Source organism: Gadus morhua, chromosome 16 (genome assembly GCF_902167405.1).
Source record: "Gadus morhua chromosome 16, gadMor3.0, whole genome shotgun sequence".
Taxonomy (NCBI): Eukaryota; Metazoa; Chordata; class Actinopteri; order Gadiformes; family Gadidae; genus Gadus; species Gadus morhua.
Genome location: NC_044063.1, coordinates 16,585,241 through 16,611,778, shown reverse-complemented (window position 1 = coordinate 16,611,778; position 26,538 = coordinate 16,585,241). Strand labels below are relative to the sequence as shown.

General features: G+C 42.9%; 3 protein-coding genes across 3 annotated transcripts in view; 2 read left to right on the top strand and 1 right to left on the bottom strand.

Moving 5' to 3' along the window:
* The window catches only part of slco1c1 (solute carrier organic anion transporter family, member 1C1), a 29,908-nt gene extending 16,703 nt beyond the window's left edge, over positions 1-13,205 (top strand). The window contains exons 6-15 of the mRNA XM_030382049.1: positions 1,793-1,939; positions 2,556-2,654; positions 3,060-3,305; positions 3,905-4,069; positions 5,226-5,421; positions 5,540-5,705; positions 7,417-7,589; positions 10,113-10,177; positions 10,408-10,525; positions 11,337-13,205. Of these exons, the coding sequence (XP_030237909.1) occupies positions 1,793-1,939; positions 2,556-2,654; positions 3,060-3,305; positions 3,905-4,069; positions 5,226-5,421; positions 5,540-5,705; positions 7,417-7,589; positions 10,113-10,177; positions 10,408-10,525; positions 11,337-11,628 (1,667 nt within the window). The 3' untranslated portion in view covers positions 11,629-13,205. The remainder of the gene's footprint in view (positions 1-1,792; positions 1,940-2,555; positions 2,655-3,059; positions 3,306-3,904; positions 4,070-5,225; positions 5,422-5,539; positions 5,706-7,416; positions 7,590-10,112; positions 10,178-10,407; positions 10,526-11,336) is intronic.
* A 6,828-nt stretch (positions 13,206-20,033) lies between these two features.
* Positions 20,034-20,781, top strand: sln (sarcolipin). The gene has a single exon (XM_030381324.1). It carries the CDS (start codon positions 20,178-20,180, stop codon positions 20,271-20,273), a length of 96 nt encoding a protein of 31 aa, XP_030237184.1. The 5' UTR covers positions 20,034-20,177; the 3' UTR covers positions 20,274-20,781.
* kbtbd3 (kelch repeat and BTB (POZ) domain containing 3) lies at positions 20,590-26,014 on the bottom strand. Its single transcript, XM_030381323.1, has 10 exons — positions 25,726-26,014; positions 25,132-25,403; positions 24,850-25,015; positions 24,530-24,712; positions 24,075-24,248; positions 23,502-23,798; positions 22,694-22,936; positions 22,241-22,531; positions 21,832-21,981; positions 20,590-21,509 (listed from the first exon to the last, which is right to left on the bottom strand). Exons 2-10 carry the CDS (start codon positions 25,401-25,403, stop codon positions 21,378-21,380), a joined length of 1,908 nt encoding a protein of 635 aa, XP_030237183.1. The 5' UTR covers positions 25,726-26,014; the 3' UTR covers positions 20,590-21,377.
* Between the last annotated feature and the right edge of the window lie 524 nt (positions 26,015-26,538).

Below are 26,538 nucleotides of genomic sequence, written 5' to 3'. Positions count from 1 at the left end.
ATGCGCTGCCGCTCACGCTCCAGGAACTGCAGCTCCATGCAGTCGGCGTCTGGACGCCGCTTCTCCACCTCCAGTCAGTTCCTCTTGCGGATCAGGTGCTCCCGTTCCTCCCCCTCTTGGAACTGATGGATGCGATCCCGCCTCTCCACATCTCGGACGCGTCGCCTCGGCTGGGCTGCCCGTCCAGGTGGCGCTGTTCCCCGTCTGTCCTGACGAGTCTCAATTGGCTGGGGCTGGGGACCGACGTTGAAGCTCAGCTGTTGGGCGACCTGCTGGTTCTCTTCCAGCTCCTTCATCAAACCCAACAGCTGGGCCTTCAGTGCCTCCCTCTCCCGGAACCAGTCCATGCTTTGGGCCTCGTTTCTGGCGGGAGTCTCCTCCAGGGCCATCTTGTGCTCCACCCTCATCTTCTCCAGCAAAGTCCTGCTGGCCACCAGCTCCTCATCTTTCTCCTGGTTATCCTGGAACCTTTTTTCCTTCAGCCGCTGGATGGTATGCTCCTGCTCAGCGAGGGATTCCACCAACGTGGTGAGGGCGCTATCTGTGTCGGAGGTGTTGTCCGCCTGCAGCGACTTGATCCTCCCTTTCAGGCTGCCCATCTGCTTCTCCTTGTCCCTCAGCTGTTCTTGCAGGTTCTCCATCCTGTTCTGTAGGTCATTGACCTTCCGTTCCTTAACCTCCAGCATGTCCTTGAGGTCCTGGATCTCCCTGTTCAGGGTGCCCTTCTCCTCAGGCCTTTCCTGGATCTGCTTGGTCTTCTCGTTGATCGTGGGCCCCTGCTCGAGCTGTTGGACTGCCTCTCGGAGGAGGAGGAGTTCAGTTTCTCTCTGGGTGGCAGCTGCAGCTCTGCATCGGGGTTCTGGCGTCCACTGAAAAACCTGTGGCTCGGTCGCGGCTCTGCATTGGGGTTCGTTCATCCATTTGAAAGGAAAAATGGTAACTTGGTTGAGCTGCCTCCAATGGAAGTCGGCGTTTACTTAAAAGATGGTCCGTAGATTGGTCGAGCTGCCCGCATCCTCCACCATATGTGGCAACCCGGCTTGGTGAGTGAGCCGCCTCCTTCCAATAAGCACACGAACTGGAGATTACTTAGAGCCAAAATGGCACTTTTATTCAATAATAAATCATATATCTACCAAAGCAAACAAAACTCAGCTTGGGAGGAATCGACAGTCTTGTTCCTCCGGGTGGAATCACATCACCCACGAGACTGGTCTCTCCGCACACGCGAACCAGGAGAGCCCTGAATGTGCCCTGAGTGTGGAAGTGCCCTGAGTGTGGAAGCATGCTTTTTAAAGCATGCTTCCCCACCTGCTCCTCAGGTGCTCCGCATTTTAATGATTGGCACCGATGTTCTTACTGGCGCCATCTGTTGAGAATCGGTGGTACACCGCCTCCACAACCTGCCCCCTTGACCTCCAGGGGCCCTGTGCCAGAGACGGGTTGCCACAACACACACACGCACACGCACACACACACACATGCGCACGCACGCACACACACACACACACACACACACATAGAAACACACACACACACACACACACACACACACACACACACACACACACACACACACACACACTCATACACACACACACACACACACACACACCCAAACACACACACTCATATACACACACACACCCACACACACAATCATATACACACACACACACACACACACACACTCATATACACATATACACCCGTGCAAACACGCACTCACACAAACATATGAGGTGTGTTAAGATCAATGGCCAACTGTAGTGCGTTCCTGTGTTGGTACCAGAATGTGAAGGAGAATCCAACATGTCCATGTGGATCTACGTGCTGCTGGGAAACGTCCTGCGAGGGATAGGAGAGACTCCTGTCCAGCCTCTAGGGATCTCTTACATAGACGACTTTGCCAGCCAGGAGAACGCTGCTCTGTATGTCGGTAAGAGAAGCACAAACACTACTTGTTACAGTTGTATTTTACATTTTCGTCTGCTGTTCGGGTCACTTGGTTAGTTCAGACTTGTTGAGGTGATGATTGCTCTGGGGGTGTTGGAAGTATTGATTTCCCCGTTGTTGTATCGGGTGTTGTATTTGTGTGAGGAGCTCAAGCATGGATCAACCTTTGATGGATGTAATGTACAAAAATAGGATACAATTCCATTAAAATGTCACACATTTGGCTGCCACTTTTATCCAGTCCACGGTAAAATAAGAGAACTGTAGTCTGTTGTCTGTCGATTTGTTCGGACTGGGATGGAAGATCTAGTGCAGCTGCTAGACCGCATCTTGTAATCTGTACGGTGGATGTATTATAATTAATTATGCAAAAAGGTCTGACCTACATGTTTGCCTATGGGGGAAATGGCCATTTAATACATAACTTTGTTGTTATGTATGTGTTCATTTACTTTATAATCTCACTTTATAAATGAATACTGTTGTGGAGATTCACCTTAAGTGATTTTATATCACCATGCTGCATGTACGCACACATCGGCTTCTTTCATGTATTTCTTAATTTATTTGTGTTCTTTGTTGTGTTATGGATACCCCAGGCTGTGTGCAAACCATCTCGGTCGTGGGCCCCGTGTTTGGTTACCTGTTGGGGTCCATGTGCGCCAAAATCTACGTGGACATTGGATTTGTAAACATGGGTGAGTGCCTATACAGATACTTTTACCTTACCTTTGGCTTACGAGAAAGCTTTTCAGGAAATTTCTAAAAGGGTTATCTCGCATGATATTTTGCGAAGCGATATCCAAGATATATTCTGGCTAGCATACATGATGCTAGATTTGACCTTCATTTGTTTGGCCACTAAGATAATGAAATATAATGGTTAGCGTATTCGACTCCCCAATGAAGGTAACTGGGTTCGAGGTCCAGTGGTCCTTTGCTGCATGTCCTCCCCTCTATCTCCCATACCTTCTTATCTATCTCACTCTGATATAAAAGCATAAAAAAAATTACAAAAATAAATCACCAAAACAAAGTTGCTCCCATTTCAATGCAGAAAACAGTGTACATATTCACAAAGCGCCCCCTCTGTCCCTGTCCAGAGACCATCTCCATCGGGCCCTCAGACTCCCGCTGGGTGGGGGCCTGGTGGCTGGGCTACCTCATAGCCGGGGTTCTGACCCTGCTGTCGGCCGTCCCCTTCTGGTTCCTGCCCCGCTCCCTGCCCGTCGGGCAGAAGGGCGCAACGCGGTGCACCCCGGAGCAGACCAGCTTCATCAAAGACTCCCCTCTGCTGGAGAACAAGTACCCCGCAGACGAGCCCACGGGGTTCCTGGAGATGGCCAGAGGTACAGAGGTTTTAGAAAGTTTGGTATTTTGTACTGTATTTATTGTATTTTTTTATTGTTGTAATAATACTATGGCGGCGCTATAGCAATTGCCTGAAAAAGCTCACATTTGAACAAGCGTATCTCCTCACCCCTTTGAGGTGTGTCTCCTCATGATGAGTATTGTTGCGTCTAGAACAGTTTTCTGACAGTGGATTCATTTCCCTCTGTATAATGCCAGCGTTAATGAAGACAAAGTGGTTCCTCCTCTTCCTATAATTATCCTCCTAGGACGGTGGAGTGAAATGTACTTATGGTAACCTTACATTTAAGACATTTTATTTTGACATGCGAGGCATTAGTAGTAGTTGTTTAGCATATTTAACTGCTGTCATTTATATCTTTGTTTTATAAAAAGCTCTCCAGTATAGCAGTCGGGTATAAAGTTCACAATACAAATATTTTATTAAAAACAATGAAAAGCTAAATAAATTATGAATAATTAATATCAATAATAATACAACTTATAATATGCAACATTAACAATACTCATTATAGATTTAAAGACCCTAAGATCTGAGGCCTGCAGTGTGTTTCTAACAGCGGTGTTCCCTCTACAGATTTCATCCCGACCCTGCGGATCTTGCTGGGAAACCCCATTTACCTGATCTACCTGTGTGTTACCATCATCCAGCTCAACTCCCTCATCGGCATGGTGACCTACAAGCCCAAGTACATCGAGCAGCACTTCGGGCAGTCAGCCTCCAAGGCCAACTTCCTCATGGGTAGGTTGTTAAACCCATAGTACTTTATTTATACTTTTCCTAGTACTTTATCATTTGTAGTTATTAGTTAATTACGGCATTCAGCTGTTATCTCTGTATGGCAGACCTCTTCTTTATATGACAGGCCGTTGCTATGGACACTATTCCCAATCTGACAATTTCCTCTGGCGGAGGCAATAAAATAATTGTAAATCAATACAACTATTTTTTGTTATATCATATAGTAAGTAGTCGGGATAATGTACAGCGAGCCAGGGTATCTCCCTGGGTATTAACCTGAGTATTAACCTGAGTATTAACCTGAGTATCAAGCTGAGTATTAACCCGAGTATTAACCTGAGTATTAACCTGGGTATTAACCTGGGTATTTCCAATGGGTATTTCCCTGGGTATTAACCTGAGTATTAACTTGGGTATTAATCTGAGTATTAAACTGGGCATTAACCCGAGTATTTCCCTGGGTATTTCCCTGGGTATTAACTAGAGCTGTCAGTTAAACGCGTTATTAACGGCGTTAACGCAAACCAAATTTAACGGCGTTAAATTTTTTATCGCGCGATTAACGCAATTATTTTATAAAATTTTTTTTTTTTTTTTTTTTTCTTCTTTGGCTCAAAACAAAGAAGCAGTAGCCTGACTGCTATGTTCAAATGACATTTGTTCAAAGCAGTCGTTCAATTGCACTATAGGCTCTTTTTTTGTATCGTCCTGTTTTGATCAGTGTATATGCCAATGTTGTTATCAATAAAAAATCATTTGCACAAGGCAAGCCGATGCACTTCACCATGTTGATAAGAGAATTAAAATGAGAAGAATTATGGGACAAAAAAATCAAGGGATATTTAGCATAGAAAAAGAATTTGCGATTAATCGCGATTAATTAGAGTTAACTATGACATTAATGCGATTAATCACGATTAAATATTTTAATCACTTGACAGCTCTAGTATTAACCTGAGTATTAACTTGGGTATTTACCTGAGTATTAACCTGGGCATTAACCTGAGTATTAACCTGGGTATTTCCCTGGGTATTTCCCTGGGTATTAACCTGAGTATTAACTTGGGTATTTACCTGAGTATTAACCTGGGCATTAACCTGAGTATTAACCTGGGTATTTCCCTGGGCCGTGTTGCCTCCGCTGTGTGACCTGCAGGCGTGGTCAACATCCCAGCGGTGGCACTGGGCATGTTCTCCGGGGGGCTATGCATGAAGAAGCTGAAGCTGAGCCTGATGGGCGCGGCCAAGTTTGCCTTCAGCACCTCTCTGATTGGCTACTTCCTCTCTTTGTTCTTCTTCGCCATGAGCTGCGAGAACGCCAAGGTGGCCGGGGTGACGGTGCCGTACGACGGGTGAGATGAAACGGGGGAGACACATGCCCACTTCATCATGTGCACACATAGAGATCATAATTTCATAACTGTGTCTGTAAATCCTCCCTCTGCCTTCTCCGTCTCTCTGTGCTCCCAGGATGGACGTGCTGCTCTTCGATAAGCCCTCGGCGTTCACAGCGTGCAACTCGGACTGCGTGTGTTCAGCCAACGACTGGGACCCGGTGTGTGGGGAGGACGGCATCACGTACGTGTCCCCCTGTCTGGCCGGCTGCACCCGCTCCGATGGCTCTGGGAGCAACACTGTAAGCAGTACCCCCCCCCCCCCTCCCCTCCCCCAAGGCTATCCTCTGTAGAGCTGTAGCTTTAAGGACCACTGAGGTTCTCTCTTTTGACGGACGTCTGTCTTGCCTCGTTCTTTTGGAAAAAGTCTGCCGAGTCAGGATCGCTTTACCTCACTTTATTTGGTAAAGTTTTGGCCTAGTCTCTATGAAGCAAAAGGAGGGGAATTGTATGGGCCTGCGTGGCGATACACTTAGTAGGGCATCTGAAGGATGCGTTACCTGGAGCGTTCTAGCCCCCTGGGCTAAGTTTTGTGACTCATCTACTGGGCAGGCGTAGACTCAGTTATGTGCTCTGATTGGCTAAGCATGGTGCTGAACTCCCGCGCGGCTATGTGTTGGCATTGCAACTTGGTTTATGGTCGGGAATTACACTTGTTCTTGTGGCCTTGAGCATCTGGGTCTCTCGAACATCTTGACCACTCGTATCTCTAGAATATACACATGATGAATGGCCTCCAGTATGAGCTGGACGCCTCCCTAGGCTCCGGATCCCTCCTTAGCATGAGAAAGAAGCCTCTTTTAATTGGCAAGGGCATATGTGGCCTGTTGGTATGAATGTGTGAATTATGTTACAGTCTTGTGTCATTTTGCCGAAATCCCAAGCCTCTTATGTGTTTTTACTTGTTTTGGAGCACTAATGATCAATTATTATATGTTATTGACATCATAATGATTTTTTTTTTTTTTTTCATAATCGAAGATTTTTATTTCTAATCCATGAAATACATCAACGTCATACTTTGTGTCGACATCCTCAAAAATATGTTCAGTCTAATAGGGGATAACGCGATTACCTTTAAAGCCACAGACTCCAGCACAGCGAAATAAGTCCCAGAGCCCTCCTGTATTTGGCGTTGTAACTCATCAGGGGGCTTGTAAAACAAGCTTGAAGCAGAAGATTTGAACCAACAAACATGGATGCCTTTGGATGTTTCTCTGGAGTTGTCCTTGTATTTCCAAAATAATGTAGTCTATTTTCTGTAATTTCTGTCTCATTAAGCCTTTTGTCGCCCATAGAATCTGATGTCATTGTCTGGCACCTAATGCTATCAATCAATACAAATCCAAACTATGTCTATGAGCAGTAGAACATAAATATGTCTCAGCTGCTAAATTTCCTCAATCAAGCAAGATGACCTTAGCCTCATTTGATCTATTATCTCTTCTGCTATCTCTTCATCATCCATTGTCTCATCTATCTTTCACATTCGTATGTTATTCACATCAAATTCCAGCTCAGGTTTAATCCTTCAATGGAGTTCTCAGATGTAGCTCAGCCCAGCTTCCTTTACATGCGACTATCAATAAGTTATGTGGTCTCTTTCTTTGAACGCTAATGAGGAACGGAGCCGATGCATAACAAAGCTTCTGGAGACAGTATATATCAAATAATATAGTAAATCAATAGCAATAGGAAATTCGCAATTGATCCAAACATAAATATTTTATTTATTTATTCTACACAATTACTATGCATTAAGGGGGATTATGATTTACAAATATACCAGGGTCCACACCCTAGGGAGACTTTAAGCAGGTATTTTAATAAACGTACGTGTGTGTGTGTGTGTGTGTGTGTGTGTGTGTGTGTGTGTGTGTGTGTGTGCGTGTGCGTGTGCGTGTGCGTGTGTGTGTGTGTGTGTGTGTGTGTGTGTGTGTGTGCGCCCCTCAGGTCTTCGCTCAGTGTAGCTGCGTTGGTTCTGCTGGTAACCTAACAGCCAGGACGGGCCAGTGCCTCGACAGAGAGGACTGTGACCGGATGTTCCCGTACTTCCTGGCTCTGTCCGTCATCACCTCCTTCATCATATCTCTGGGTGGGACCCCCGGTTACATGCTGCTCATAAGGTCAGATATAAATTCAATACATAATGTATAATGTAAGAAACTAGCTGATATATGATGCATAATGTCAGACAGTAGTGATATAATACATAATGTCAGATCTGAGTCATATATATATGGTTAGTATTGTTAGGCAGCAAGCTAAAGATCAGATCCTACAGTGAATTCCAGGCACCTAGGGCTATTTGGATGATGTTAATTTGATGGGCCATGCTCCCATCTTTCTAAACTTGATGCAGAGCTAACAAAGTGTGGACAGGAGCTGGCCGAGATTTCTTTTTTGTCAGTTGACATCAAAAGAATGACTTGGTTCAAGCGAAGGTCACCTGGAAGAGAGAACCAAAGGCTGTGACCTGACATTCAAGATAGGAGAAAAAAGAGAGACAAGATCGATCCCGGCTATGACTGCAGCATGCTCACAGAGATGGGCATTGTTCTTAGGCGCCCAGGACCACATGATATGGTACAAAGGAACAACACAGCATGGAAATGCTGTTGAACTCCCACCACTGCCATGTGAGCCAAAGGAAAACTCCATATCCGAGGATCCGGCTGAAATTTTCCCCCCTGACCGAGAAGGAGAACTTGCCTGGCATCAGTACGAAAAAAACAATCAAGAGACTGGTCGAGAAAAAAACGATGGTGCAGGGTGGCCTGCTACCTAAAAACACAGTTGGAGTACTTCGGTCGACCTGAGAAACTATCTGTGTCATGGGAGCATCACGTGGGCCACCAGGGTTGTAGGACCGCCCACGCTGGGCTCTGAAGTGCTTGAAGCAGCCCATGAGGGACACATAGGCGTTGTGAGCTAGAAGCTGCATATGGTGGCCAGGTAGAGGATTCAACGTAGAATATGCAGCGCCTTTTCTGGATTGAATGTTCCACTTGGTGATTGATGCGTATTCAAAGTGGCTAGAGGTCTTCATAGTGAAAAATGCCACATCAACAAAAACGGTTGAAGTCCTCTGGACGGTCTTTGAAAGTACAGATTTACCAGAAACGGCCGCCGATTTACACCCGAGGAATCCTCATCTTTCATCCGGCAAATTGGCATCAAGCATACCACCTCTGTGCCTAACCATCCTGCCAAATGGGCTTGAGGAGCGGTTGATCCAGTCGTTTAAGCAGTCCATGAAAGCCATTTAAACTGCTTAGTAGTCGCTGCAATTCAAAATGGAAAAGCTCCTACATCCTTATCGAAACGCTCACCCTTCTACAACAGGCCAAGCTCCAGCTGTATTATTAATGGGAAGGCGACTGAGGTCACATCAAAGCAGGAACACGCCATGTCAGAACCTTTCCAGTTGGACAACAAGTGCTGGCAAGAGATAATTGTCAGTCCAAGCAGCAGCATATGGCAGCGTGGTGAACGTCCAGAACAGAGCCTCTGAGACTGTGAGGTTTGGCCATGATCTCATGTTGAGATATTCATGAGATCTCATCATCTCATGCTGAGACATTTTTTGTCTCACACAGTTTCTAATACAACAACAATACAAGGGATGACATTCCCGGCCCGAACTAAATATATATGGAATTTGACTCATATCGTATCATCATATTATGATTGGGTTAGAGGGACTGTAGAAACGTAGGGAGTCGTGTGATGACGTGATCTCGTTGATTAACCAGGACAAACCTTTTGGCAGATCAATGCATCCTTTATGAATAAATGTGTATTCTCTGCCTCTCTCATTGCATCTGCATTCAAGACATGTGTGCTGCACACACACACACACACACACACACACACACACACACACACACACACACACACACACACACACACAGACACACACACACACACACACACACACACACACACACGCTCACACACACACACACACACACACACACACACACACACACACACACACACACACACACACACACACACACACACACAGGTTTCTGGAAAATAGTGGCCCTCTATTGAAAACGTTATTGCCAATGCTTGTTTTCTTTTCTTTCTCATCTTTTCCCCCTTCATTTATGGGAACGGATAATCTATGTTTATCTGATTATATCAGGCTAAACATGAAGGTCATTAAAAGAACAGTTATGCTCATTGACAAGAGATACGCATGTGGATATCCCCCATGCTCTTTGACTTGGCCATAAAATTTTGCCATAACTCAATGGCAATTAAAGTGAAATGTCAGAGATAGATGAGTTACTATTCAGCCTCTGAATGTTTGGTCTGTGTCGACAGGCCTCATGACCCACAGCCTATAGGGCACACAGAACACATGACACTGAATTAACAAGCCTCACATTCTCAGCCCTGTGCATGTTTCCTGCTGCTTTTAAAAGAGGAAACGCATCGTCAAGCCTGGAGATGCTTGGAAATGCTCTAATCATTTCAACCTGACCTGAAGAAATGTGTTGATTTGTGGTTTATTCTTCAGATTCTTTTTTATAATACAATGTTTGAGTTATGAGCAGAGATCAAGTTAACATGTTATTTAACCTGCCTATATTGCATATTTGTTCATTTTCATATTTAATATGCATTTTGTCATGCAGGTGCATTGAACCACAGCTCAAGTCTTTAGCCTTGGGTTTCCATGCCCTAGCCACAAGAACCCTAGGTAAGTTGGAACATTGAAATCACGGTTCTACTCTCATTTATGGATGTATTTCTTACATTTACTGACGTTTTGTTAAACTATATGCGGATTATCACACACTAAAGCCAAACTCAAACCAATGAGTTGGCAACGGGATATGCGTAGCAATTTGATAAAAAATTTAATAATAAATGTATAACCACCTGGAACAATGCAGCCACCCAGATTGTTTAAATTTGATCCCCTAACAGCCGGCATCCCAGCCCCCATCTACTTCGGGGCCATCATTGACACGACGTGTCTGAAGTGGGGTCAGAAGAGGTGTGGTGGAATTGGGGCCTGCAGGATCTACAACACTGCTGCCTACAGGTACACCCCTCATCTGATTGGATGCATTAGTTAACCTGATCAATACACATGTTCAGTGCACTTGGTACTGATACAGATAGGTTTCAAATATTTTACTTATTCATTTATGGAAGACCAACTGTACAAGCTGTAATTGTGTTGTGTACATGGTGAATTCGATGATGATTTTATTCACGTAACATTTGTAGTGACTAGTATATAGTTAGACAATATATTTTCTATAATCCAAACTAATGTTTAGACCGGACAGAATATGATATAAGGTATTGTGTAAGCGTTCCGTTAAGTGTAATAATGTCTTGGTTTAATTTCTTTGTTAAAGGCTATACAAAGTTGACAATGAGGTTTCTGCCCACACGTGTCGAGTTTCACTAACTAGCTTTTGAATAAATAAAACTGTCATTGTCAAGTCTTTCATAGACATTTCTTTCAATGTCTTCTGAAGCGAACGCAATACATTCACCAATGAGACCACCAGAAGCACATCTTCAGCTGTGTGTTGTACCGTCCCTCTGCGTGTCCAATGCTAAATGGTAAATAGAATGCATTTATATTGCATTTTTATCCAAAGCGCTTTACAATATTGCCTAGTATTCCCCCATTAATGCACACATTCACACACCGACAGCGGTGTCAGCCACGCAAGGGGACAGCCAGCTCGTCGGGAGCAGTCAGGGTGAGGCGTCTTGCTCAGGGACACCTCGACACTCAGCTAGGAGGAGCCGGGGATCCACTTAGCAACCTTGCGGTTGCCAGCCAACCCGCTTTACCTCCTGAGCTTCTGCCGCCCATCTGTGACCCCCCCCTGCAGGACGGCCTACCTGGGCCTGACGCTGAGCCTGCGCTCCGCCTCCTTCCTGGTGTGCATCCCGGGGTTCCTCCTGCTCCGGCAGCAGGTGAGGAGGGAGCAGAGGAACGCCGTCCGGGGGGCGCTGGCCAACGGTGGGGCGGAGATGGAGGCGCTGGGGAAGGACGAGACGGCAGACCGTGAGGCGGCGGTGGTCCCTGAGACGAAGTCGGTCCGTGAGCCGGTGGTCCGTGACACGGAGGGGTCGCAGCCAACGGCCGAGCACCACAGCAGGGACCGGGAGACGCGTCTGTGACGTCTCACTCCATACTGACGCCACTTATGCATACTCTACCTATCACTCTCTTTCCCTCCCTCTGTCCCTCTGACACACACACACACACACACACACACACACAAACACACATAGAGATACAGACACAGACGCACGCGCACACACGCACGCACACATGTGTACATATACAACTGTTATCATACAAAAACAACGTGCAGGGAATCCCAGTCTGTGACTGATCATCTCCTAAGAACAGACTACTACAGGGGCCACCCCATGGATCGCTGCACCTACAGTAGGTTTTGAGAAACCGAGGGTTATATTTATGTTTTTTTTATAAGGCTCAAGTATATGTCAATGGCGTTCTTGTTGGGTTTATTTTTCTCTTTATAACTGAAATGTATTACCATTTCCCAATCATAGATACGAGAGAAGAGATTTGATTGGTTTACTGCTCGAAACCATTTTTGCTCTGAACACCAGCACTTTTTGTTTTCCGTGTTTGTATGTTTTCTTCCTATGGCCCTTGTCCCTCGAGACAAGACAACCGACAAAAGGTGCAACTTTTTGTTTTAAATGTGTTTAAACTAAAAGTCTGATAGTGAGCAGGGCTGACTAAATGGTTACAGGGAGAAAATAGGCAAAGGGTGAAGATTGAACATATTGTTAAGATATGTGTGTAATTGAACATGTCTTGCAATAACTTAACCAATAATAGCCGGTTGTTGTCTGGAGAATTGTGCCTCAAGTCCTAAACTGTTAACTCTAAATAAATTTGTAATTTGTTAGGTCAAAGTATTTTTGTTGATGTTAAATGTCTATATTATTGATAGGAGTAGCGTTTCACTTTAGGTTTTATAACATTACATTTAACAGAAGGACTGTGACTGTGTTTTTCTACAATTGTATGAAACTGTGTTTCATTTTTCTGAAATAAGACTTTACTCTCAAAACTTTGACGACCTTCAAGAAAAAATTTGATGTGCCCTTTTGATTATGATAATGTGTACTGTTATTTATACAAAGCAGTCTAACAAGAACATATTTTAGAGAATAATGGTTTTGTAAAAGGTAAACACTACAACGGACATGGACAGAATCATACAAAACTAATTGCAAATTGCAGTTCAGCAATTTTGGACCATGCCACTGTGTAAAAGCCCTTGAAGATCTGCTTAGGCTGAAGTTGCTCCAAAAAAAAGCAAGGAAAAAAATAAATGTATCAGGGTTTTGTAAAAATATTTTCATGTGAAACAGATATTTTTGTTTAGATGGATACATGGTCTTGCGTGGCGTAGTTATATTTATGTTATGTGTAATGGCCATGGAGAGCAGAAATATTTTTTTTGTTTCTGTTTATTTCATGAAAATGATTGAATTAGTGTACTTGCACAATGGTTGTTGGGGAATCAGGCATAGAGCGCAGTGAGTGTGAAAAGTATTGCCGAACCAAGTGTGCTTTTCACAAAACGAAATGTAAACTTACCTTCCACTCAACCATATCCATTTTCCAGTCAGTCCTCACACATTTTCATATCTTAAGCCATGTTGTGTCATATGTCTGTATATGTTAACAAGGATGGTCACATTTTCTTGTTTTTGTGTGTAGGTTGTGTTTCTATGTGGTTGTCATTTTAAAATGCCATCCTGTGGCAAATTACATGAACAAGAAAGATCCATGTCGATTCTCAGGTGTATTATCAACAGAGAGCTTCATTATTAATTCACTAAAAGGTTTACTGAAAGTAAAGTTCATTGCTTTATAGAACACAAAACGTCTGCATACCAACAACATATGTATATTTATTTTAAAGCTTCATCCCACAATTCATTAGCCGTATTGTTGAATAGAACTCCTCATGTGTCTTGGCTGAGTATTTTGTATGGATACCTTTATTTTAAGTCACAAATGGCCAGTTGAGCAGCAACAAGTCAGAAAGAATCCCTGTCATCGCAGAAGCCAATGTCTCTGTAATGTTAGACAGTTCTGACTTGCACTGGAAAAAGCCTTCTGTTGAACCAAAAAAAAAGACATGGGTAATGGTTCACATCTATATTACATAACTTGAGCCAATGACAAATATATAGCTTGCCTCAAACAATATTTCCTATGTTCATAAAAACAAAATAATACAACTTGGCACCAAGTATAATTCTATTCTTTGAATGAAGTTATACATTTAAATCGTATGTTAAATCCTAAACAAAAAAATATTGATTCACTCCAACAATTGTTTCTCATTTAAGAAATATCTATCAGAAATAATTTGTTTTATCCAATCAAAATGATTACAATTTAATCAAACAATTGTTTCTCATTTAAACATAACATATTTTTGTATACATCATGATCATCACTTTTCCCCGCTCGGCTCTCGCCGCTTCATGGCCTTGGGGCGCTTCTGTCTGGATTCGACATCACATTGCGACATCAGTCAGGGTTAGGTGCTTTGTCAAAGACACCTCGATACTCTGCTTGGTAAAGCCGGGGATCGAACCAACAACCTTCAGGTTACCAGCCAACCCGCTCTACCACCTGAGCTGCTGCCGCCACACAATATACAATATATTAACAATCTAAATCGCAGAGTTAGACCTACTCCAGACCTCCCTCCAGACACAGACAGACTGTCCTAGCTCACAGAACCAGTGAGTCATCGTCACTCTGGTCAAGGCTAGTGCTTTCACCTCAAAAAGTCGCCAAAAGTCACCAATAGCAGCTGAAAAAGAAGCTAGATTTGTCGCTTGTCGCTGTTTTGAAAAAAAGTCGCCAAAGGGGTCTGAAAAGTAGCTAAATATAGCGACAAAATCGCTAAGTTGGCAACACTGCGGTTTGGTCCAGTAGTCGTAAGCGTCTTTGTATTTAATGCGCATGCGCAGGCTTGTACGTAACCTTGAAATTGTACATTTGTCTGAACAAATATTTCTAAATTGAGCTCCTAATCAAATATAACAGTGTTTTAGGAAGAAAACAAAAAAAAAATATTTGGATTGAATGACAAAAGTATTAATCAGTTGAATACACAACCTTAAAATTTTACATTTGTCAAAATGGATATTTCTTAATTGAGCTCCTAATTAAAAATATCTATATTTCACAGTATTTTGAAATAAAAAAAAGTTATTTTAAAAATAAAACAAAAAATGTTTATTTGAATTGAATTACAAAATAATAATCAGATGAAGTACGGCTTAAAACCCTTTTTCCAGTGTGCATGTAAAATAAGTAGTGTATGTAGTTCCTTTGATTGGATTATTTTTGTAAATTTTTGAAAAATACCTCTTGAATGTAATATAAAATGTACAATCCAATCAAGTTTTGGTGTTTGCGACTCAATTGTTTTGGAAAATGAACTTTGAAGCTTACTCAACATGTAGTAGTATTCAGGGCAGGAGTTCCTCACAGCTTCCCATTTTATGTTTGGATAACTGACAAAAAGCTTAAATTTAGGACTGCTGACTACCGATACTCTACATTACAGTGTACTTGTTCATTAATCATACAAGTAATGTAATAATCGATCTAATAATAATCAAGTTAAGAGTTATATTGTGATAGTAATCTCTTTTTACATTATGGAGCAACCTGTAACTATACACCGTGAGTTATAGGAAATTATTGTTACACATTTATAATAAGAACATGGCATGGAATTTGATCTATTTCTACATGTTTTACAAGTGAATCTTTTAACGTAGCTTGTTACACGTTTGCTGTGTGTATGCGTAACAACTCCTGTTGCATAACATAATCTAGGTACGTGAAACAGCGAACTTGTATTTTTACAATCTAAGCTAAGACACAACTTAACATACATATGACCTCATAATTGCATTGTTACTACATGATGTGGATAGTGAATAAGCACTGAAGTGAGGTGTAACACTGCTTCACAGCATGTAGCTACATATCCACAGGAATAACATATAGTTTATCAACTCATTAAATCCTGCTTTTGCTTATTTAAATAAGAGTTTGATCAATATCAGTTTATTCCCTATAGAACGATTCATCCAAAGAACGGTGTGTTGTGACGACATCCGGCCCATCTGAAGATTCTCCCCATATTGGCGAGGGCCAGCGGTTTGGATCACCTGTAGTTCGACTCAACAGCGCCATGAAACTAAAGGCAGGTAGAGAACATTATATCTGCATCTTGTTTAATTGATCGCCGCTGTTTCGTCCAGGTCGCTGATAGTAAGAATGAGATGACCCGATCTGCAGGACTTGATGACCCAGCAACAAGCAGGCATTTTAAAAGAAGATAGTGATTCTCTGTTCTTCATGCTTCACTGTGAAATCCTAATATGCTCCCACCCCAAAAACATCATGGACTCTCTACTGTCATGAAGGGTAGTGAAGAAGAATGTACTGCAAAATCATCACACAAAGCCCAGCCCTGAATCTTGTTCTCAAACCTTAGCAACCTACCTGTGCTAAGAAACACCAGTTGCTGGTGTTTCTTAGTACAGGTAGGTTGCTACACAGGTAGCAACGACCTCCATAACAATAGATGGCTTCACAGACTACAAGTGCTTAATTGATCTTCCAAAAGAGTGGCCTGAAAAGACATTGTCTCTACTAAAGTGCTCAGTCATTTTTTATTAATATAAAGGATAGATTCGTGATGGTAGGGCGATGCACAGAGAAAAAACATTGTGTTGACCAGCAACAGCTGATGGAAAACGTAACGTTGACCAATATAAGATTACATGGGGAACACAGCCTGATGGACAGGTCTTCACCACGGAGCAGTGTCATCAAGTAGATGACTGAGCCACTGACACATTGGACACCAACATCTGCCTCAATTTTTTAAGTTGATTTATGTTATAATTTTTCCTTTCAAAGCTAAATTATTGTATCAGTATCTAGTCAGTCATCTGTTGCTTTGTCTTTAAATTACAAATAATGGCGTAATTTAAGAAAGCCGCGCAAGGGGGCAACGCTGAGCTGAGGATGCCACGTGAGGTGAGGTCTTAATATTCACGTAGAAAAAAAACGTGTAATTAGGTGTGCATCAATGGGCGGCAGACCCCAGCCACGCTATGTGAATGATTTCCCATGTTACGGTCGATTTTTTATTAGTTTTTCCTCTGTTTTTAATTTGTAAACCACCTGCGATCGAGACTATTTATTTATTTAATGTTTAGAAATGATTATTGCGGTGGGCCTTTTACCGATGCGGTCGTTTGCGCCCTCTAATGTTCGGTGGAGCCGAACGCAGTTCCTACCTAATTTTGCGAACTCAATATTCATGACAAACAATTAAATGCATAAATATAAACAAAAACATATTAAATAAAGACCGAAATAGTATTTCTGACTGAGCCACTGACACAGCTAAGAAGAATAATAATAATAATAATAATAATAATAATAATAATAATAATAATAATAATAATAATAATAATAATAATAATAATAATAATAATAATAAATAAAATGTATATAGCATTTATATAGCAAGAATGGCAGTTAAACCTTCCATTCTTATTTTAGTGTTCAAATTTTGAGGGAGAAAACTATCAAATTGGCCCATCTCAACTACAAGGTAGGCCTACTAGTAGGCTACTATAGATATGATCGATGCTACGGTTAAGAACTAGACTATGGATCGGTGGGTGGGTGTGCGTGCGTGTGTTTTTATCCAGGCATTTCATGGGCGACATGATCTTCACCTGTTCACAGTCATCATAGTAATTGCAAACCCCAAGCTGATCTGACAGTGGGAATACCCAGTTTTAACAGCGTGTTGCTTGGTCTGCAAAACAACAGCTGGTGAGAGGAGAACCCATAGCTGTGTGCTCCCAAAGAACAGTTCTTATTCAGCTCTGGCCATGATGCATTTCCAATTGCTATCCATCATTTGTTGCACCTTCTGTATAAAGAACACAATATAGGCCTTTCATTTAAATGAAATGATTTAAATGGGCCATAGAGCTTAATGTTATTTTTGCTTTCTTTTTTTTTTTACACATCTATTAGACTCATATCTGTCAATTGCTGTAGATTTCTACCAGGCAAACATAAGCTTACCCTGTTGGAAATTGAACATTCCACTAATGTATCCCAAGACACCAAAAAAGTTGAGATGTAGATCTGGTAGCCAACGGCCAGAATCCTGCTGATTTCATCAACATACTTTCTTATGAACCTAAATCAGAGGGGTTGAGGTGGACGGTCTTGGAGTGCCTGCTTCCATATCGAAAATAGTGATGGAAGAGCTCCGATATGTAACACATACGTTGCATGGACAAATAAGCCCTTGAATGCAAATGGATTCATAATTCAACACTACTCATGTTGATTAGAATATAATCGAACACAAATATGACTCAGTCATATTGTATCAAGAGTACTAAAATAAATGACCAATAATGTAATATACATAGAAAGAGATGCAGTGATAAATTGGTATACTGCACACACACACACGCACGCACACACACACACACACACACACACACACACACACACACACACACACACACACACACACACACACACACACACACACACACACACACACACACACACACACACAGACGCGCACACACACACACACACTCACACACACAAACACTGGCAAAGTCTCCTCTGAGTTAAAGGGCAACCCTGCTGACTGTCCTTTTGTTTATCAGAGAAACACACACACACACACACACACACACACACAGATCCACCAAAGCATAACAACAGCTCAGAGTCCATTCCATACAGCTGTCTCTCTTAAATGGCTGTACACCTAGCCATGCTATATTCATCGTCTGTCTCCTTGGCAACGATAATTCGTAGGTCAAACATGTTTATTGCGGGGACCGGCAGAGTGCCCTGAGTGGGTCAACACAATGGGAAACATTATCATCTGGGGAATATTCACAGAGTGACCTCGGCGTTCTGCGCCCGAATACTTCAAGTGAACTTCTCATGTATACACTTAATCCTAACCACAGGCGCGGTCTGCTGTTCACGTGTAAGAGCGTGCCAATCAGGTTTTGCACCAGACTGGAGATAACACCGTTCAAGGCAGCTGTCAATTGTGAGGTGATCTGAGAGATTATCTGTTGTGCACGGTCAAATTCCCTTCGTTAACACCACAACAATACAGCAGGGCAGGCGAGGGGTGGGAAATATTGAACTAGTTGATGTGTGAACAATGATATAAATGATGGGAGAGTAATTACCAATCGTGCAATGGAACTAAAGCGAACTTGAATATGCAGACAACGATCAACATACTCATACTAGATGGTTCCACATGCTGTGTAGAGGCATTGTTTACATATTTTGGAAACAATACTATGCAATACGATATGCAGTCTTGTAGTACGATTAAAAAAGTATTCTGTTTGCACAGATATGTTCTAGTAAAGTTGATCTCTTTGGTTTATGCCAGTGAAGCCCTGGAGTTCTGCAATGCATATTTTGGAAGGGGAGATTGTGTTTCCCTTCTTGTGCCCGTGCATAGCTCCGGCCCCAGTGATACTGTGAGTTTCCCCTATCCATACGAGCATTGTGTTCAGAACACAGTAATCCAACTATTTCAAGTGTTTTATAAATAACCTAAAGCCACTCCTGTGTGTTGTGTACATACATGTGGACATGGGTTTGGATCGGTGTGTGTGTGTGTGTGTCTGTGTGTCTATGTGTGTGCGGGCAGGGGGGTGATGTGTGTTTCCATTTGTCTATGTCTCTGATTGTGTGCAGGGGATACCAAAGCACTCTATTGGTGGTTAAGATGGTGCCTGACATCAGTCTGTGTCTATGTGGAGTATGGCCAGTCAACTGGCTAGTGCTACTTTAGGAGTGTTCGTTGCCCACAGGACTGAAAGAATGTAAGGGATGGCAGAGAGATGAGAGCCTGATTGGCTGACAGAGAAACAAAGGGAATAGAAGAGAACTTTAGCTCATCGAGGTGGAGACTAGTCTCATTGCATTGCAGATAAAGAGAGGAACCATTGGCTGCACAACACAGCCATCATAGAGAACCAGGCTCTCTTTTTCATCACTCTCTCCTTGTTCTCTCTGGCATTGTATCTGCTGCAAACAAACGCAAGATCCCCAAGACGAAAGGTAACCGCTCAATAACTCCACATGCTTTAGATTAATACAGATATGGGTTTTATCCATACAAATTTTCATTAGTAAAATAAATCTCTAATATCAACATAGAAACACAAAAAAATGTATATCCATCCTACAATATTTGGTATAGGCAGTTCAGTGTTTGAATGTGTTTGTTTTTTTTGACAAATAATAATAACTAACTTTAATATAATGTGAACATGCACATATAGGCAATCAGTCATTCATTCATTCAAGCCTGTTCCCAGAATATAAAAAAAATGATAACCAATACATATTTTCTGTTGTGTTGTTTTTAATGCCAGTTGTTTCACTCCTCGCCCTGCATCCATGTTAGGCTTTGGGCACCAGTCTCGCACTAGCCCTCGAAGAAAAATCCACCACAGCTGCTCCTCTTCCTGCCTGCATCTGGAAGCTCGCTCCTGGCCCACTTTGATCGACCTATTGGCCGCTCTGTTTCTCCGGCTTCATTGGCCCCAGGATGGACCGCTCAGCGCGGGAGCTGTTCATCAACTTCATGATTGTCTTATTCACGGTCCTACTCATGTGGCTGCTTGTCAAAGCATACCAGAACTGAACCCGCTAATGGAAAAAATGGATGAAAGAATGTTCTGGAAGGAAGGGGGGTTTGGATATAACCTGGCACAGTAGTTTGGTTAAAGAGACCATGTGCCGAGCGTTTACAGCAAAGGATATGCTGTGAAGAATGGTTCAGACATGTTGCATGCTCAGCTTTTTATTCCCAGTCTAGCGGCACACTGTTTAGAATGTGACCTACATTGTATTCATGGTCAGGTTAATGTCTGAGATAAGATACAGAGAATATATTGTTGAAGTAATAACTCAGAAATACTTTGTTGTTTCATATTAGGTCAAATATATAAGAGATGGAATCAAAGGCACCTGAATTTTTTATTTATTTTTATTCCAGCACAGTTACGGGACTTGATACAGACCCTTATATGCTTAACATTTTTTCACTCAAATGTTCTGAAACATTAGGAGCATTTCTGGGGGTATGAGAACACAATATAAATAAATAAAAATTTAGTTTGCAATGAAAATAAAAATTAATTTGTACAGTTGTTCCACATACCACCATTCATTAGTTTAATAATTCAGAGGCTGTTCACTTTTCTATTACATTTTGTTCAAAATGGCTGCATAGAAAATCCTCATCTGGGGACCGTTCATATTATATGGACTTCACAATGTGACCTAAAGCCCTATAAACAAACACATCACAATAAATATTCCAGCTGCCATTGCAAACTTAAAAAAGTAGACGGACGAGAAAAGTATCTCAATGTATCTGGTACTTAAAACATAGCAACGAATCATAGATTTCCCCGGGACCATGATAATGGGGTAAACTATAAAAAAAAAGGTAACAAGAAACTATAACGAAGATGGAGTGTATCTCCCTTAGAGAGCATAGTGTTGATATTCTCCATAGTCTTCTTGGCACAGCTGGGTTAAATACTCTGATTATTCACTTTTTCCAAATTGGTCATCAAGCGGGGTAGTCTAGCTTAGAAATGTTGAGACTAAGGAGAGCCAATGTCCCCTGTAAGAATACCTACTGGCTTTTTGACATGGATGAAGTACAGTACATCCACTTGCATGCTTGCATGTGCGTCCATGAATGCACAAATGCATGCGTTATGCAATGCACTGTACATTATGCTGGATCTCCTCTCTCCCCCCAGGGGTCTCTGTATCTGTTGAAGCTAAGGAGCTGACAGTGAAAGTCAGTGAGGCCTCTGGGCATTGGGGCCACTTCCTCCCACTGACTCCGCCCACTGTGGTACACCTGTTCAAATTGCAAAGCACAGCCGGAGAGGATCACCGTTATAAATGAACTCCTGGCATGAATTAATCATGAAATGATAGATGGGACCAAATAAACAACCGGTAATCCAGATAGACTTTAGCCATTTGTAAACGAATCATCCACATTGCAATCCATTTCATGAGCAATATTGTGGCCCACTAGCCATCTCTTGATTCTTTGTTTAATTTGCATTACTCTATGTGCTCCCTTGAGCGCCATGCTGGGTGCAACCCAGCAACCATAACCGCCTGGGTCCAGAGACACAACACATCTTTTAAACCATGCAGTGTATGTTTATCACCTGAACATCATCTGTGATCTCGTCAGGGGAGTATTCTCCACCCAGGATGTAAATTCGGTCCCTTGTTCCCACCGCCCCGGCATTGAACCCGGCACACTCAAACGAGCCTTCCCCCTTCCAGATGCACGTCTCTGGACAGAAGCTGTAGACCTACAGCAAACCAAGAACAGGAATACGTGTTGGATAGGTCTCTAATGTAACTTCTTGTTTTAACGATAACGATTCAATGATTCAATAAAGGTTACAAATGTTTGAATATCAAAACGCAGATGAAGCTCTCCATCCATCCAATTCATCCCCTATCACCGATGACACGCCATCCTCTTAATCAGTCAACCTCATGTTCAGCACATAAAAAATGCTTTTATTGGTTCATTCATGCATTAACTGTGCATTAGCAAGGACTCACCTTATAGGTGGACAGGTCACAAAGATGCAGTGTTTCATGAATAGACACGGCCTTGATTAGTTTGGCGTGGAAGAACTGGCCGAACTCTGCCACCAGGCGGCTCCACTGGTCCTGCCCGGCGTTGTAGCTGAAGAAGCAGTCCAGGGAGGGGTTGAAGGAGTCGCTGATCTCCACCTCTGAGCCCAGGGTGTAGATGATGCTGCCACAGGTGCTAGACTCTGGGTAGAAGATGGCTGCTGGCAGAGGGCTGACTAAAGTCCAGCTCTCGGAGAGGGGGTCGTAGTACTCCACCTATCGGTTGAGCAGAAAATAATTTAATAGAATTGACTATAATTGAATCTAATAACTTAAATTTGTTTTAGAGTATAGAGCGAGAGAGAGAGCGAGAGAGAGAGAGAGAGAGAGAGAGAGAGAGAGAGAGAGAGAGAGAGAGAGTGAGAGAGAGTGAGAGACCTCTAGGAGACTGGGTGTCTCTCCTCTGGGTCCTCGGGACCGTCCCCCGATGACGTACACTCTGTCCAGGCAGGTCACGGCCGTGTGCATGGTGCGCGGCTTCGACATGGCAGCCTTCGCTGTGCAGCTACCGGTCACAGGACAGAGGCACCACACCTCGTCTGTGGCGTCATGGAATGGCTCAGCCACATGGAGGCGCACAGCTCGGCAACAGTTACCCCGGCAACCGCCAGTCACAAACAACTAGGAAAGACAATGGGAAGGAAGTATTTGTATGTCTGCAATTTGTTAGATCTTCTTGTGCACTGAGCCAGTTCACTTGCTTCACCAAATGTATGCCACAATTGGTTGTGGCATACATGTATACATATACATATATACCGGTAATGTATGTATATACATATACATATGTACATGCATATATACTATTATAGTTTGACAGATAATAATTTGTGAAACTAACAGTTATATTCACTGGCACATGTCTTAAAAGCTAAACGTATGTTTGTAAATCAAAATCCGTAAAGAGAACTTTAAACCGTTTCATGTCTCGCAAACAATTACTTTGTAACCCATCCATAACACAAAACTATGAGTAATCCAGACACTGAACTATTGGATTGTTTTAAATAATAATAAGCAATCCCTTTGCTTTTCATGACACAGGCAATGCATTCCAGAATGTTCTTTGGATTGAATATTCCACCTAAGCCAATTGTTGGACTGGATTTTTTACCAGGCAACACATACAGGAAATGTACATTCCTGAATCAGAGCATGTCAACCCTCCGGCAGTGACTACCCCTACCTTCTCAGCGAAGCTGCTCAGGTGTGAACCCGGTAGGTCAGGCACCAGGGGGCTCCCTCCCCCCAGGCAGGGTTCCGGCGACACCTCCCTCCATCGGTCGGCTTCCAGGGAGTAGCAGAAGGAGTGCCGGGTCTGGCCGTTCTCCTCTGTCTTCTGGGTGTAGATGTAGCTCCGTACGGTGGCGGGCCTGGCGTCGGTCAGCAGGCCGCCGTACCGGGTCTGCTTCCCCAGTGCCTCCGACAGCAGGGCGACGCAGGCCTCGTCGCCACGGAGGAGAGGCTCTGTGTCGCGCAAAGCCTGGAGGTCAAATGTAGGATAGGGAGGGTTGTAGCAGGGACAGTCTTCTACCTTTGGAGCCGGTGTTATTTCGCACACTATTACAATTTAGGCGTTTAGCAGAGATGTATCTAAAGTAAGGGGTGCAGGCATCTTCAGCTAGGCACCGCTCCAGTGTGAGTCTAATAACTTGACCATTGTACCCTCCTGACCCAATGCGAGTAGAAATGTGTGGCTCTGTGTGTGAATGAACACAATGTACTCGGGAGCACCCATGCGCAAGTTGAGGGGGGTTACCGTCAGCACTGCAGCAGGTAAATGGTGCAATCGGGTTAGAGACAGTAGTCCTATCAACAGTCTCCGTCTCCCTTTTAGATTGTGATCCAACCATCTCAACAGTGACATCACCACGGCCTCCTCACTAGGAACGCACAGTGCATTGTCCCTTAAGCAGGCTTCTAGCATCTCCACCTGGAGGAAGAAGTTTAGGACACAAAGTAAGTGTTAATTACAATATAGCTAAACACATGTGTATGAAAGAAAAAAACAATAACATATTTATAGCCATTTGACCACTTTTAGTCAAAGCGGCCTACACAGAAGTCAGATATAGGTTGTTAAGGAGCAGGATGGGGTAAGGCCACTTGGAGATCGAACCCAGTTCCTTTTGGCTGGGAGTCCATAACCCTAGCCCCTACTACTACCCTGGCCCCATAACACCTCATCTGCTTTTTTTTAAATAAGAATAGCACCTGAATTTCTAGGAAGTCTTGTGTTAAAGAGAAGCTCTGGAAGTTCTGAACCACAAACTCATTTGCTTTCTGCTGTAGGGACGATGACCCATAGCCCTCAGCAAGAGCCGAGAGGGATAGACAGTTGGAGATGTCCAGGGTACTGATGAGGAAGTCACTGCAGGCCCTGGAGAGAACTGACACCTGTGTGTACATATCGACAGGTATACTTAGTACTCAACTGGAACTATTACATCATGTCAAAAAGTTCACGTTTTCAGTGAACCTATTCTGGACTCGTATTATATTACTGCAGCACAGTTGTTCTGTGGTTGTTGTACCTGCAGGAAGGAGGCCAGCTGGAAAAGCATGTCTACGTTGTTGTCACTGACGACTGCTTCTCCAGTGTACGCAAAGTCCAGGAAGGCACCCACTGCTCTGGGAGACTGGTTGCCCAGGGTTACGGAGCCCTCATTGCGCTCGTGCATATCCACTTCAAACATGGCTCTAATGACGGGTGTGGTAGAGAGAAAGTCATAATACCAAAAGATAACATAATACTCTCTCTCTCTCTCTCTCTCTCTCTCTCTCTATAAATATATATATATATATATATATATTACCTGAAGAAATCACTGCAAGCTGCCAACACACATCGATGGCAGGGAAAGGTGTGCTCCTGGGCCTTTAATGTGAAGTCAAACAGCAGTCCTCGCTCACGAAATGATCTAACCAGATTCAGAAGCTGGAGCCCATGGGACTCAGATGCTCGAAGCAGAGTTCTGCGCTCTGGGATCACATTACATGGTTCAAAACTGTCACCCTCCTTCATCATGGTGTTCCAGTTACTACTGCTGGCAGGGGGAAATGAGGACCCCTCGAGACGTGCATCCATCTGGCCAGAAATGAAGAGTCCAATATTGGCGAAAATAAAAAGGACATAGCAAGAGAGTATACTAGTTTGTTTGTTGAACCTATTCAAAGAACACACTTATTCTGACATATATGTCAGAATAAGACACAGGCATATATGCCTGTTGTCCCTGTCTAACCGATAACTGAGCAGTTTTATGCATTATCCTCAGGTTGCCGACAGAATCATATTTTTATGTTTGCTTAATCAGGGAATTAAGCCATTCCAATACATAAAATAGTGGCATAAACTTTAAATAGATAAGTAAGCATTGTTGTTATCTCAAGTGAATAAATGCACTTACGGTGTCAGAACCTTGGACAGTTCTCTTTCTCGTACCACTGTGATGCCGGAAGAAGGACGTCACGCGAGAAGACAACTCCACTCTGGAGTCTCTTTTGTAGTTTACGTAAGGCGTGCATTAATATTCATTGTCTTTTTCTTAGCATGTTATACCATATTTAGGATTCACATCTGTCCCCATATTATGTAGCCTATTTTGATATATCATTGTCGTTTTCTTAGCATGTTATACCATATTTAGGATTCACATCTGTCCCCATATTATGTAGCCTATTTTGATATATCTTTGGCGCAGAGTGCGTAACGTGAGACTCATTATTATTGTCTGGGAAATGTAGTCTTTAATACCTCTCAGATACCCTTTTCGGATAAGATAGACAGCAGCTTTGATTAAATTAAAGTAACCGTGATGCTTGAAAAACGCATACATTCTTTGCTTCTATGTTTCCAAAGCGAAGGGGAGCTGGTCTCGTGCACAACAAAATCTAGGGGAGATGAGGGCTTGCTAGATAATGTGTCTATCTTCTCTAGAGAGTGCCTCACTTAATTTGTGTTATTTTCGTTGCCTACACCGATATGGAGATTGCCTATAAGGAAATGTAATAATTTACCAAAAATTAATTTACCACAAAACACAATCTATCCGTTCAACACATTCAACCACTCGAGGGCGCTCATCTACTGGTGTGCAGGAGGATTTTCTGCATCGTTTACAATGCTACGCCAACAAATCGTCAATAGTTCTCATAATACATCCTTGCTAGTAATGCTGATTCACTCATCAATGACAATCGTATTCATAATTTTTTTTATT

Excerpts from the sequence above, each read along its gene's own strand:
- sln (XM_030381324.1), top strand. The coding sequence starts at position 20,178 with ATGGACCGCTCAGCGCGGGAGCTGTTCATCAACTTCATGATTGTCTTA.
- kbtbd3 (XM_030381323.1), bottom strand. The coding sequence starts at position 25,403 with ATGGATGCACGTCTCGAGGGGTCCTCATTTCCCCCTGCCAGCAGTAGT. Across the intron at positions 24,249-24,529 it reads AAGACTTCCTAGAAATTCAG|GTGGAGATGCTAGAAGCCTG; the intron begins GTGCTATTCTTA and ends TTCTTCCTCCAG. Across the intron at positions 21,982-22,240 it reads GTGACCTGTCCACCTATAAG|GTCTACAGCTTCTGTCCAGA; the intron begins GTGAGTCCTTGC and ends GGTTTGCTGTAG.